General features: G+C 42.6%; 1 protein-coding gene across 1 annotated transcript in view; it reads right to left on the minus strand.

The window, feature by feature from the left end:
* The window catches only part of col4a4 (collagen, type IV, alpha 4), a 171,419-nt gene that overhangs the window by 118,815 nt on the left and 40,194 nt on the right, over positions 1–12,410 (minus strand). Inside the window, exon 4 of the mRNA XM_055879286.1 lies at positions 3,789–3,863. Within this exon, the coding sequence (XP_055735261.1) occupies positions 3,789–3,863 (75 nt within the window). The remainder of the gene's footprint in view (positions 1–3,788; positions 3,864–12,410) is intronic.

A 12,410-nucleotide genomic window follows, 5' to 3' on the forward strand; every position in this document is an offset into this window, starting at 1 on the left:
ATAGCCCTGTTGGTCAGTGCCCAAAGCCTTATGCCCAGAAAATCTCAACATCTCGTAAATACTTCTCAATGTTCATATTATCATAATCTACCCAATCTCTAGAGAGTGAAAGGGAGGATGAAGGTTACACCGTTGCCTTTATGAAGGCACTGTTCTGTGCTGCCCTGTGACTGGAGGCATGGCGCTATTGGTGTCCTGACCATTTTTGGTGACCGGGGCCTGTATGCACATTATCAAGTGTAGGAGTGTCTGATCTAGGATCAGGTCCCCTCTGCCCGTGTAATGTTATCCTAAAAGACTAAACTGATGCTAAATCAGCACTTGACACATATGGCACCTGTCCTTAAACAAGGCTGTGGTTTTCTAGATCTACTCTCCACATATTATTTATACATTCCCTTGTGTCTCTGCCATTACATCACTGCCAGCTTCAGCTCAAAATCTATGTTGAGATTCTCCAAACTAAAAAATCTACACTCTAAAACCATGAATCGTCACACGTACAGTTGAAGTCGGAAGTTTACATACACTTAGGTTGGAGTCATTAAAACTTGTTTTTTAACCACTCCACACATTTCTTGTGAACAAACTATAGTCTTGGCAAGTCGGTTAGGACATCTACTTTGTGCATGACACAAGTCATTTTTCCAACAATTGTTAACAGACAGATTATTTCACTTAATTCCCTGTGTCACAATTCCAGTGGGTCAGAAGTTTACATACACTAAGTTGACTGGGCATTTAAACAGCTTGGAAAATTCCAGAAAAGTATGTCAATGCTTTCGAAGCTTCTGATAGGCTAATTTACATAATTTGAGTCAATTGAAGGTGTACCTGTGAATGTATTTCAAGGCCTAGCTTCAAACTCAGTGCCTCTTTGCTTGACATCATGGGAAAATCAAAAGAAAACAGCCAAGACCTCAGAAAAAAGATTGTAGACCTCCACAAATCTGGTTCATCCTTGGGAGCAATTTCCAAATGCCTGAAGGTACCATATTCATCTGTACAAACAATAGTACGCAAGTATATACACCATGGAGCCACGCAGCCGTCATACCGCTCAGGAAGGAGACGCATTCTGTCTCCTAGAGATTAACATACTTTGGTGCAAAAAGTGCAAATCAATCCCAGAACAACAGCAAAGGACCTTGTGAAGATGCTGGAGGAAACAGGTACAAAAGTATCTATATCCACAGTAAAACGAGTCATATTTCGACATAACCTGAAAGTGTCACGCGGAATGACGCTGTTGAGAAGAAGCAGGTATGGGGAGTAAAACATTTAATTTTAACGGACAGGAACAGCGTCAGAGACTAAAACTAAAGACAAAAAACAATCAAACGCAGCAGCGGGGAACAGAGCAAGGGTAAAGACAAATATAGGGGAGGAAAAGAACATGTGATAATTGAGTCCAATAACGCTGATGCGAGTGACGAGGGAGGGCAGGTGTGAGTGATGGATGGCAGGAGCGTGTGATGCAGGGTAATCTGGCGCCCTCAAGCGCCAGGGGAAGGGAAGAGCGGGAGCAGACGTGACAGAACGGCCGCTCAGCAAGGAAGAAGCCACTGCTCCAAAACCACCATAAAAAAGCCAGACTACGGTTTGCAACTGCACATGGGGACAAAGATCGTACTTTTTGGATAAATGTTCTCTGATCTGATAAAACAAAAATAGAACTGTTTGGCCATAATGACCATCGTTATGTTTGGAGGAAAAAGGGGGAGGCTTGCAAGCCGAAGAACACCATCCCAACTGTGAAGCAAGGGGGTGGCAGCATCATGTTGTCGGGGTGCTTTGCTGCAGGAGGGACTGGTGCACTTCACAAAATAGATGGCATCATGAGGGAGGAAAATTATGTGGACATACTGACACTACATCTCAAGATATCAGTCAGGAAGTTAAAGCTTGGTCGCAAATGGGTCTTCCAAATGGACAATGACCCCAAGCATACTTACAAAGTTGTGGCAAAATGGCTTAAGGACAACAAAGTCAAGGTATTGGAGTGGCCATCACAAAGCCCTGACCTCAATCCTATAGAACATTTGTGGACAGAACTGACAAAGTATGTGGGAGCAAGGAGTACTACAAACCTGACTCAGTTACATCAGCTCTGTCAGGAGGAATGGGCCAACATTCACCTAACTTATTGTGGGAAGCTTGTTGAAGGCTACCCAAAATGTTTGACCCAAGTTAAACTATTTACAGGCAATGCTACCAAATACTAATTGAGTGTATGTAAACTTCTGACCCACTGGGAATGTGATGAAAGAAATAACAGCTGAAATAAATAATTATCTCTACTATTATTCTGACATTCACATTCTTAAAATGAAGTGGTGATCCTAACTGACCTAAGACAGGGAATGTTTACTAGGATTAAATGTCAGGAATTGTGAAAAACTGAGTTTAAATGTATTTGGCTAAGGTGTATGTAAACTTCCGACTTCAACTGTATATATAACCTAAACGTCTGTGTTTAAAATTAAAACAATAGACATTTAGTTTTGCCAATAAGTGTTCATCTTAAACACAGGAGTTTACAATGCAAGATAAAACATGATAGTCTGTTTTTTCCAGTCAGATTCCAACCAGGAGAGCACAATATATCTCCTAAGTTTTCAGATTTTAAACACTAGTGTTTACTTTCCCATCGTCTCTCAGAGTGAAAAACATGTGTGGGCGGCTCATTATCATATTTCCCAGTATGCTTTGTTGCAGGTTGATTTTTAGAATAGATTGTTTTAATATTTGTTTCCTCATACACATTGATTCATTGACCTTCCACTAAACAAAAATCAATAACTTACATTTTTATCATAAACTAATCCAATCTGTAAGGGGTTGGATTTATTGCACCCATTACTGAGATGGTTATTCCAGTTTTGATGGTTTAAATAGTCTTGTTTATTAAGTCTTTCACCATTAGCAGTCATTCTGAGGGCAAGTTGTGGGGGATAACATATTCAAATTGTTGGATATCATCCTTCTGGCTGGATTGCGATAGGAATTACCAACAAGAGCATTGTGACTTGCAGGTTTGATGTGGCACATGAGCCAGGATTTTCAGACCAAAATCTTGAGGATTAATAGACCATAACTAAAGGCTTTTTGAAGTGTATAGTATGTGGTCATTAAGCGAAATAGGAGTTGCAACAACCTTGTCTCTCACATTCACTCGAAAGGCATGCTGGGAAATATGAAAAACGGCTTTACACCCTACAGTAGTGTTTAAAACCTAAATGCCTTGTGCTGAATAAAACGTGTTCCTGTGTTCAAAAAGTGTTACAGTGAATAAACATGTTCTTGTGTTAACACTCTAAACACGGAGACCCATTTTCATAAAAATGTTAGTTATGTGTTCAGATCCCTAAACACTAGGTTTTACAGCGTATGACTAAACATAATAGCGCCATATTATGTCAATTCATTCATTCAGGTCAGCTGCTTTTGTTTTATTATAATTAATTTGATACGGTTGTGACACTTGGCTCATGGGACTATTAACACTCCAGCTGTTTCATTCACATAAACAATACATCCAAACTGGTTACATACTCTGACGGTTAGGTCTGGCATGAAGGTTCTGATGTAGAAGTTTGCTCTGAAAACACGTTGGCATTTCAATTGAGTGGACATTTCTGCCTCATCACTTCATTTACATACTCCAAGGATTGAGCATCCCTTCTGTGGTTTATGGCACTTCCTGGTTAGAATGTGTGGTGTAGGATGTCAAACTGTGGTCTATGTTGTGATTGGACGGTGTGTACTGTATCTGTAAGGAGTCTTACCTGGGCTCCTTTGGCAGGGAAACACTGACAGGTGGAACAGTCCCGCCCCCCACAGGGTCCCTCCGGATGTTCCCCCTGCAAGACAAACACACAGTAACTGTCATGCAACACACAAACACACAGTTGTCATACACATTACATTGGTCCACCTGCACAAAACAAACACACAAGTCACTGTGATGATAGACACAAACACACAGCTACTGTCATTCACATTGCATTGGTCCCCCTACAAGACACAAACACACAGTTACTATCCGTCTTCTCTTCACTGTCCTATCGGTTCAATAAAATCACACACAAAAAATAACTCCTTACCAGACAAAAATGACCTAGGCCTTTGCAGGGCTATCCATGAACTAACACATAGGGCTCTATTTTATGGCGTTAAGGCAGAGCAAATGTCAAATGCACGCTTTGGCAATTTCGACTTGTAAAAATGGGCACTCTGCGATTTTCAAACACTTGTGCCAGTGTTGGTAATTTACCTATCTAACATCTGCTTGCTTGCACTGAGGTGGGAGGGTTGGAAGTATCTCAGGGGTGTCCTTAAAAATGTGCAACAAAGTGCCAATTTCAGGCAGTGCAACTGGGGATACTTAAGACAAAATAAAAGCTCATCTTAGCGGTAAAGCCAGTTGGTTATGACACAGTAACCTTTTCAGTAGCCTATCATCTATGTTTTATTAAAATACCACCTTTGCAAAACAGAAAAACAGTCAAAAGATTTTCTCCTTTTTTCTTTATACTGGATATTATGTTAATGTGAAAAGCTGGATACATGTTTGTTATTAACTAGGGGTTAGGTAACTGTAGGCTACTGTATTTAATAAACGGCACTCCTGCTGAATTGGAGTTTATGAGAACGGAACATCAAACACCGTAAATACACAACTTTAAGCAACCACATGAAAAGCCTTGGAGCAGGTTTTCATTGGCCAATGAGTGATCAAGACCTCTTCACACCTATTAAAGCATAGAAGGCCTGCCTCTTTGCACTTATGACAGGTGTTGCACTAATAATTCCCACTGTCAAAAAATATCCAAAATATTTCTGACATACAGTACTGTGCAAAAGTTTGAGGCAGGTGTGAAAAAATGCTGTAAAGTAAGAATGCTTTCCAAAATAGACATGTTAATAGATTATATTTATCAATTAACTAAATGCAAAGTGAGTGAACAGAAGAGCAATCTAAATCAAATCCATATTTTGTGTGACCACCCTTTGCCTTCAAAACAGCATAAATTCTTGTAGGTACCCTTGCACAAAGTCAGGGATTTTGTAGGCATATAGTCAGGTGTATGATTAAACAACTATACCAAACAGGTGCTAATGATCATCAATTCAATATGTAGGTTGAAACACAATCATTAAATAGAACAGAAACAGCTGTGTAGGACGAATACAACTGGGCGAGGAACAGCCAAAAACAAGGTGAGGTTGCTGAAGACAGTTTACTGTCAAAAGTCATACACCATGGCAAGACTGAGCACAGCAACAAGACACAAGGTAGTTAAACTGCATCAGCAAGGTCTCTCCCAGGCAGATATGTCAAGGCAGACAGGGGTTTCCAGATGTGCTGTCCAAACTCTTTTGAAGAAGCACAAAGAAACGGACAACGTTGAGGACCTTAGACGCAGTTGTCGGCCAAGGAAACTTACTGCAGTAGATAAAAGACACATCATGCTTAATTCCCTTCGCAATCGGAATATATCCAGCAGTGCCATCTTCTCAGAATTGGTAGAAAACAGTGGGACCCTGGTACACCCATCTACTGTCTAGAGAAGTCTGGTCAGAAATGGCCTTCATGGAAGAATTGCAGCCAAAAAGCTATACCTCTGACGTGAAAACAAGGCCAAGCGACTCAACTATGCAAAATATATTTGGCTGTAGCAGAAGGCAGTTTGTTCGCCGAGGGGCTGGAGAGAATGAGTGTCTGCAGGCAACAGTGACGCATGGTGGAGGTTCCTTGCAAGATTGGGGCTGCATTTCTGCAAATGGAGTTGGGGATTTGGTCAGAATGAATGGTCTCCTTAATTCTGAGAAGTACAGGCATGTACTTATCCATCATGCAATACCATCAGGAGGGCATCTGTTTGACCCCGAATTTATTCTGCAGCTAGACAACGACCCCAAACATACAGCAAAAGTCATTAAGAACTATCTTCAGCGTAAAGAAGAACAAGGAGTCCTGGAAGTGATGGTATGGCCCCCACAGAGCCCTGATCTCAACATCATCGAGTCTGTCTGGGATTACATGAAGAGAGAGAAGCACTTGAGGCTGCCTAAAGCCACAGAAGAACTGTGGTTAGTTCTCCAAGATGTTTGGGCCAACCTACCTGCCGAGTTCCTTCAAAAACTGTGTGTAAGTGTACCTAGAAGAATTGATGCTGTTTTGAAGGCAAAGGGTGGTCACACCAAAAATTCATTTGATGTAGATTTTTCACTTTGCATTTTGTTAATTGCTAAATATAATCTATTCAAATGTCTATTTTTGAAAGCATTCTTACTTTACAGCATTTTTTCACACCTGCGTAAAACTTTTGCACAGTACTGTACCAACAACGCAAGTGCGCTGAGATTTACGTTTGCGTTAGTTTTGTTAAACCAGAGCCCAGAGTGGATATAGACAGAGTGAGCAGATGGCACAGCGGCTCCCAACAACCCAATCCGCTGTTCAACACCGTAATAAGTACCACAAACAACCCAGTGATGCATGACACTGCAATCACAGTATGGTCAACAGAAGAGTTGGTATAGAAATGAAAGAGCTAGAGCATAAACACACAGTACTTTGAACAGATGGGTCATATACACATCTATCTTGTGGCACAGAGCAGTCCAGTACAGTCATGTGATTGAAGAAAACAGACTTAAAAGGGAGGGAATAACTGGACATCCTGTTCCAATAAGAAACGTTTTTCATTGCAAAGTTTTTTTTAAATTTCCCATCAGGTGTCCTCGTGACATGACTCGGGTAAGTCCTTTAAATCGACCGTCTGGGGAAGGGTTGCAGGACAAAGGAGAGGAGAGGGGCTAGCGATGAGCTCCTTGTTGACGAGAGGATGGAGCAGAACAGCTCCCTGCACAGCCCTTTGATTACTACGTAAATTACTGCCATCAGTCTCCTGGAGGGAGAGACTCATATAGCACTGCCAACAGCAACTATCAACACAGGGAGAAGGCAGATGATGAGAGGGAGAGAGTTAGGGTGGCTTCATCACTGATCCTCTGGCACAAATGTTTGTATATAAATCATACACTATTGTACATGCACATGTGGGCCCACATGCACGCGCACACACGCACGCACACACACACGCACGCACGCACGCACGCACGCACGCACGCACGCACACACACACACACACACACACACACACACACACACACACACACACACACACACACACACACACACACACAGTGGCTGTGAATTTAGACACGTTTCAGTGCATCTGGCAGAGGATTCAAAGAGCGAGGTGTTTAAAGCGAATCTAATGGTTTAAGTGGTCTTGATGACATCACCTGTGTGGGTTTGGAGATGTGGAGGCTGATTGTCTCGCTCCCTGATCAGTGTCCGCATGCCTCGCTCTCAAACCCAGTTACAAGAGACAGATAAGAGTTCTGGGTACGAGGGTGGACGCATGAGTGACAGCCATGCTTCCCCTATTATACACACTAGGCCTGTCTGAATACCTGTACTTGCGTTTTAAATAATACTGATTGGATATGCATATGCACAAATAGGAAATCAACGTTTTATAGTAAATTTCGACAATTGAGTATGCTTTCATTTCCAGAATGTTACACTCATTTCGGCCTTTTAACAAGTATGGATTCGCTGCATCAGACAAGGGCCTGTGGAGACGGGCTGTACTAAAATCAAGCAATGGCGGGAAAAAACGCAATTGCGCATTAGATGAGGCATTCTCAGTATGGATGAGGCTAGTATGTTAATATGTGTTGCTTCCAGCATATGTTTTCTACTACAGAGTATGTTCTAATTAGTATGTAGTACAATTTGTACACAGTATGTTGTTTTAGTAAGTAGTAGGCAAGACAGATTTCGGACACAGCAACATACACACAGCATAGACCAGATTATTTAAATAAAGTACAGCCACAAACCAGGATCCGTACTTCATCCATTGAAGTAATTCATTAAAGTTCAATCATGATGAATTAATGCAAAATGACAAGCGATTAGTCTTGGCCCATATATCTTATCTGAATCAAGTGGTATGTTAACTTCTGAAACCACACAAAATAGCCATGGAGAAAGAGTTTCAAGCAGTATCAGGCAATCAGCTGAGGACAATTGTACCGTTAAGCCACTTGTATCGTTGCCCCGCAAGGCCTTTGAAAAAACGGTGCATGATTAACCTTGAGACTTGGAATGACACATCCAGCACCAAACAGGAGCTCAGGCATACAGACACGATGTGGCAGTAAGAACTCTGGAAGATTCATACAATGCTCCGTAAATGTAATGATAAAATATGGGTCTCATTAAAAATTCCTAATTGACTAAGCAATATTTAAAATGTTCAATGTGAAAATGCTTAAACTTCACAAACTAAAAAAAAAACATCCCTTTATCAGGACCCTGTCTTTCAAAGATAATTCGTAAAAATCCAAATAACTTCACAGATCTTCATGGTAAAAGGTTTAAACACTGTTCCCCATGCTTGTTCAATGAACCATGAACAATTCATGAACATGCACCTGTGGAACGGTCGTTAAGACACTAAAACAGCTCACAGACGGTAGGCAATTAAGGTCACACTTATGAGAACCTAGGACACTAAAGAGGCTTTTCTACTGACTGAAAAACACCAAAAGAAAGATGCCCAGGGTGCCTGCTCATCTGCATGAACGTGCCTTAGGCATGCTGCAAGGCAGCATAAGAACTGCAGATGTGGCCAGGGCAATAAATTGCAATGTCCGTACTGTGAGACGCCTAAGACAGCGCTACAGGGAGACAGGATGGACAGCTGATCATCCTTGCAGTGGCAGACCACATGTAACACCTGCACAGGATCGGTACATCCGAACATCACACCTGCGGGACAGGTACAGGATGGCAACAACAACTGCCCGAGTTACACCAGGAACGCACAATCCCTCCATCAGTGCTCAGACTGTCCGCAATAGGCTGAGAGAGGCTGGACTGAGGGCTTGTAGGCCTGTGGTAAAGCCAGGTCCTCACCAGACATCACCGGGAACAACGTCACCTATGGGCACAAACTCACTGTTGCTGGGCCAGACAGGACTGGCAAAAAGTGCTTTTCACTGACGAGTCGCGGTTTTGTCTCACCAGGGGTGATGGTCGGATTTGCGTTTATCGTCAAAGAAATGAGTGTTACACCGAGGCCTGTACTCTGGAGAGGGATCAATTTGGAGGTGGAGGGTCCGTCAATGTCTGGGGAAGTGTGTCACAGCATCATCAGACTGAGCTTGTTGTCTTTGCAGGCACTCTCAACGCTGTGCGTTACAGGGAAGACATCCTCCTCCCACATGTGGTACCCTCTTGCAGGCTCATCCTGACATGACGCTCTAGCATTACAATGCCACCAGCCATACTGCCTGTTCTGTGTGTGATTTCCTGCAAGACAGGAATGTCAGTGTTCTGCCATGGCCAGCGAAGGGCCCGGATCTCAATCCCATTTAACACGTCTAGGACCTGTTGGATCGGAGTTAGGGCTAGGGCCATTCCCCCCAGAAATGTCCGGGAACTTGCAGGTGCCTTGGTGGTCGAGTGGGGTAAAATCTCACGGCAAGAACTGGCAAATCTGATGCAGTCCATGAGGAGGAGATGCGCTGCAGTACTTAATGCAGCTGGTGGCCACACCAGATACTGACTGTTACTTTTGATTTTGATCCCCCCTTTGTTCAGGGACACATTATTCAATTTCTGTTAGTCACATGTCTGTGGAACTTGTTCAGTTTATGTCTCAGTTGTTTAATCTTGTTATGTTCATACAAATATTTACATGTTAAGTTTGCTGAAAATAAACGCAGTTGACAGTGAGAGGACGTTTCTTTTTTTGCTGAGTTTCTTCAGTCAACCATAGAGCTTCACTGAAATGTCTCAATTGATTTCTTCAACTAGTGTTTTTCTATTCAATTTCAAAGGACATGGAAAAATCTACCTTTCATAAAACTCAATTGTACATTTGAAATTGAATAGAAGCACTCAAAACTACAGGTGTACACACTATATGTGTAACTCAAATCAAATCCAACTTTATTTGTCACATGCGCCGAATTCAACAAGTGTAGACCTTACAGTGAAATGCGTACTTACAAGCCCTTAACCAACAGTGCAGTTCAAGAAAGAGTTAAGAAAATATTTACCAAATAAACTAAAGTAAATAATTATAAAAAAGTAACACAATAAAGTAACGAGGCTATATACAGGGGGTACTGGTACCGAGTCAATGTGTGGGCGTACAGGTTAATCAAGGTCATTTTTACATGTAGGTAGGGGTGAAGTGACCATGCATAGATAATAAACAGTGAGTAGCAGCTGTGTAAAAAACAATTGAGGGGTGGGGGGGGGGTCAATGTAAATAGTCAGGGTGGCCATTGGATTACATGTTCAGCTGTTTTATGGCTTGGGCGTAGAAGCTGTTAAGGAGCCTTTTGATCCTAGACTTGGCGCTCTGGTACCGCTTGCAGTGCGGTAGCAGAGAGAACAGTCTATGACTTGGGTGACTGGAGTCTGACAATTTTTGGGGCTTTCCAAAAAACACTGCCTAGTATATAGGTCCTGGATGGCAGGAAGCTTGGCCCTAGTGATGTACTGGGCCTTACGCACTACCCTCTGTAGCGCATTACAGTCAGATGCTGAGCAGTTGCCATACCAGACGGTATGGCCTCTCCCTAGTCTTTCACCCCTATCTATCTCTCTTAGTCTCTCTCTCTCTTTCTCTCGCTCTCCCTCTCATTCCGCCACTCTGATCAGAATACAATGGACAGGATAAAACAGGATGCAGTCTAGACACAACCAGCATGAAATACCGACCTGCTACAGATCTCAGAGCTGCGCATAGATACAGGTCATGTCATACGCACGGACGCATGCACACACTCTCAATGCAGGCACTTCATATGGAATGAGAAGGCTACAAGCACTTTTCTGTTGTGCCTAGAGGGAATACTGTGCCGATGGATTGCTATTTTCCCCCGGTCTTGTTTGTGTTGATGGTGTTACCACATTCCGGTGGGGTTGTGTAAACCCAGCGCCAGCCAGGCATGCAGACAGAGGCGCAGTTATCTCTCCTTTTGATTTAAGATTAACCTCCAACTCTCATTGCTTGGTTTTCATATGCAAAAAAAAAAATGTGCATGCACATCCATGAGACAATCTATCTAGGATCAGAAGTAATGTTCTGTATCCATCTAACACGCACACACACATACTTGCAAATCTATCGAAGCGTCTTGGAAATACATGTTGGATATGCAGGGATATTGGTGGAAAGATCTAGGGTAGTTTTGTGTAATATTAATGAATATCCATACACCCTTTTTCCCTGATACATCATCAAAACACACAAAAAAATAACATCTCATGTAATATGCCAACACTCCAAGGCAATTAATTTCTGCAATACATGCAACCCCTACAGTGTGGCTTTACTTCCAATCAGGGACTGATTCAAATGGCCAATACAAATGAATGACATGACCAATGGCCAACTTAGCCTCACAAGCTTACAGGATGTTTCATACGAGGCTATGGCCAACTACCTGGTAGAAAAGAAAATCAGCATTACTTTGGCTCTTGAAAGCCAGAATTATATAGCCCTGCCCTTTTTCTTTTCTTGAATATATGTGTTGAGCGGTATTATAGTTTGTTTAACATTGTATCTGATTTTGTCTTATTCATTGTATGTGCAGGGATCCATTGTGAAAGATACCCTGGTCTCAATGGCGACTCTGTCACGGATCCCTCTGGAACTTCCATTGCGCACACCTGGCCCCTATTCCCACTGACTGCATTTGTAAAATTGTACAAGCTCTCAGTCCAGCCTCTCTCAGCCTATTGCGGACATTCTGTGCACTAATTGAGGGATTGTGCGTTCCTGGTGTAACTAGGGCAGTTGTTGTTGCCATCCTGTACGTGTCCTGCAGGTTTGATGTTCGGATGTAGTGATCCTGTGCAGGTGTTGTAACACGTGGTCTGCCACTGCGAGGACAATCAGCTGTCCGTCCTGTCTCCCCGTAGTGCTGTCTTAGGCGCCTCACAGTACGAACATTGCAATTTATTGCCCTGGCCACATCTGCAGACCTCATGCCTCCTTGCAGCATGCCTAAGGCACTTTCACGCAGATGACCAGGGACCCTGGGCATCTTTCTTTTGGTGTTTTTCAGAGTCAGTAGAAAGGATTCTTTAGTGTCCTAAGTTTTCATAAGTGTGGCCTTAATTGCCTACCGTCTGTAAGCTGTTAGTGTCTTAACGACCGTTCCACAGGTGCATGTTCATTAATTGTTTATGGTTCATTGAACAAGCATGGGAAACAGTGTTTAACCTCTTTCAGCTAGGGGCACTATTTTTATGTTTGGAAAAATAACATTCCCAAGGTAAACAGACTATTTCTCAGGCCCAGATG

This window comes from Salvelinus fontinalis, chromosome 24, assembly GCF_029448725.1.
Source record: "Salvelinus fontinalis isolate EN_2023a chromosome 24, ASM2944872v1, whole genome shotgun sequence".
NCBI classification, from domain to species: domain Eukaryota; kingdom Metazoa; phylum Chordata; class Actinopteri; order Salmoniformes; family Salmonidae; genus Salvelinus; species Salvelinus fontinalis.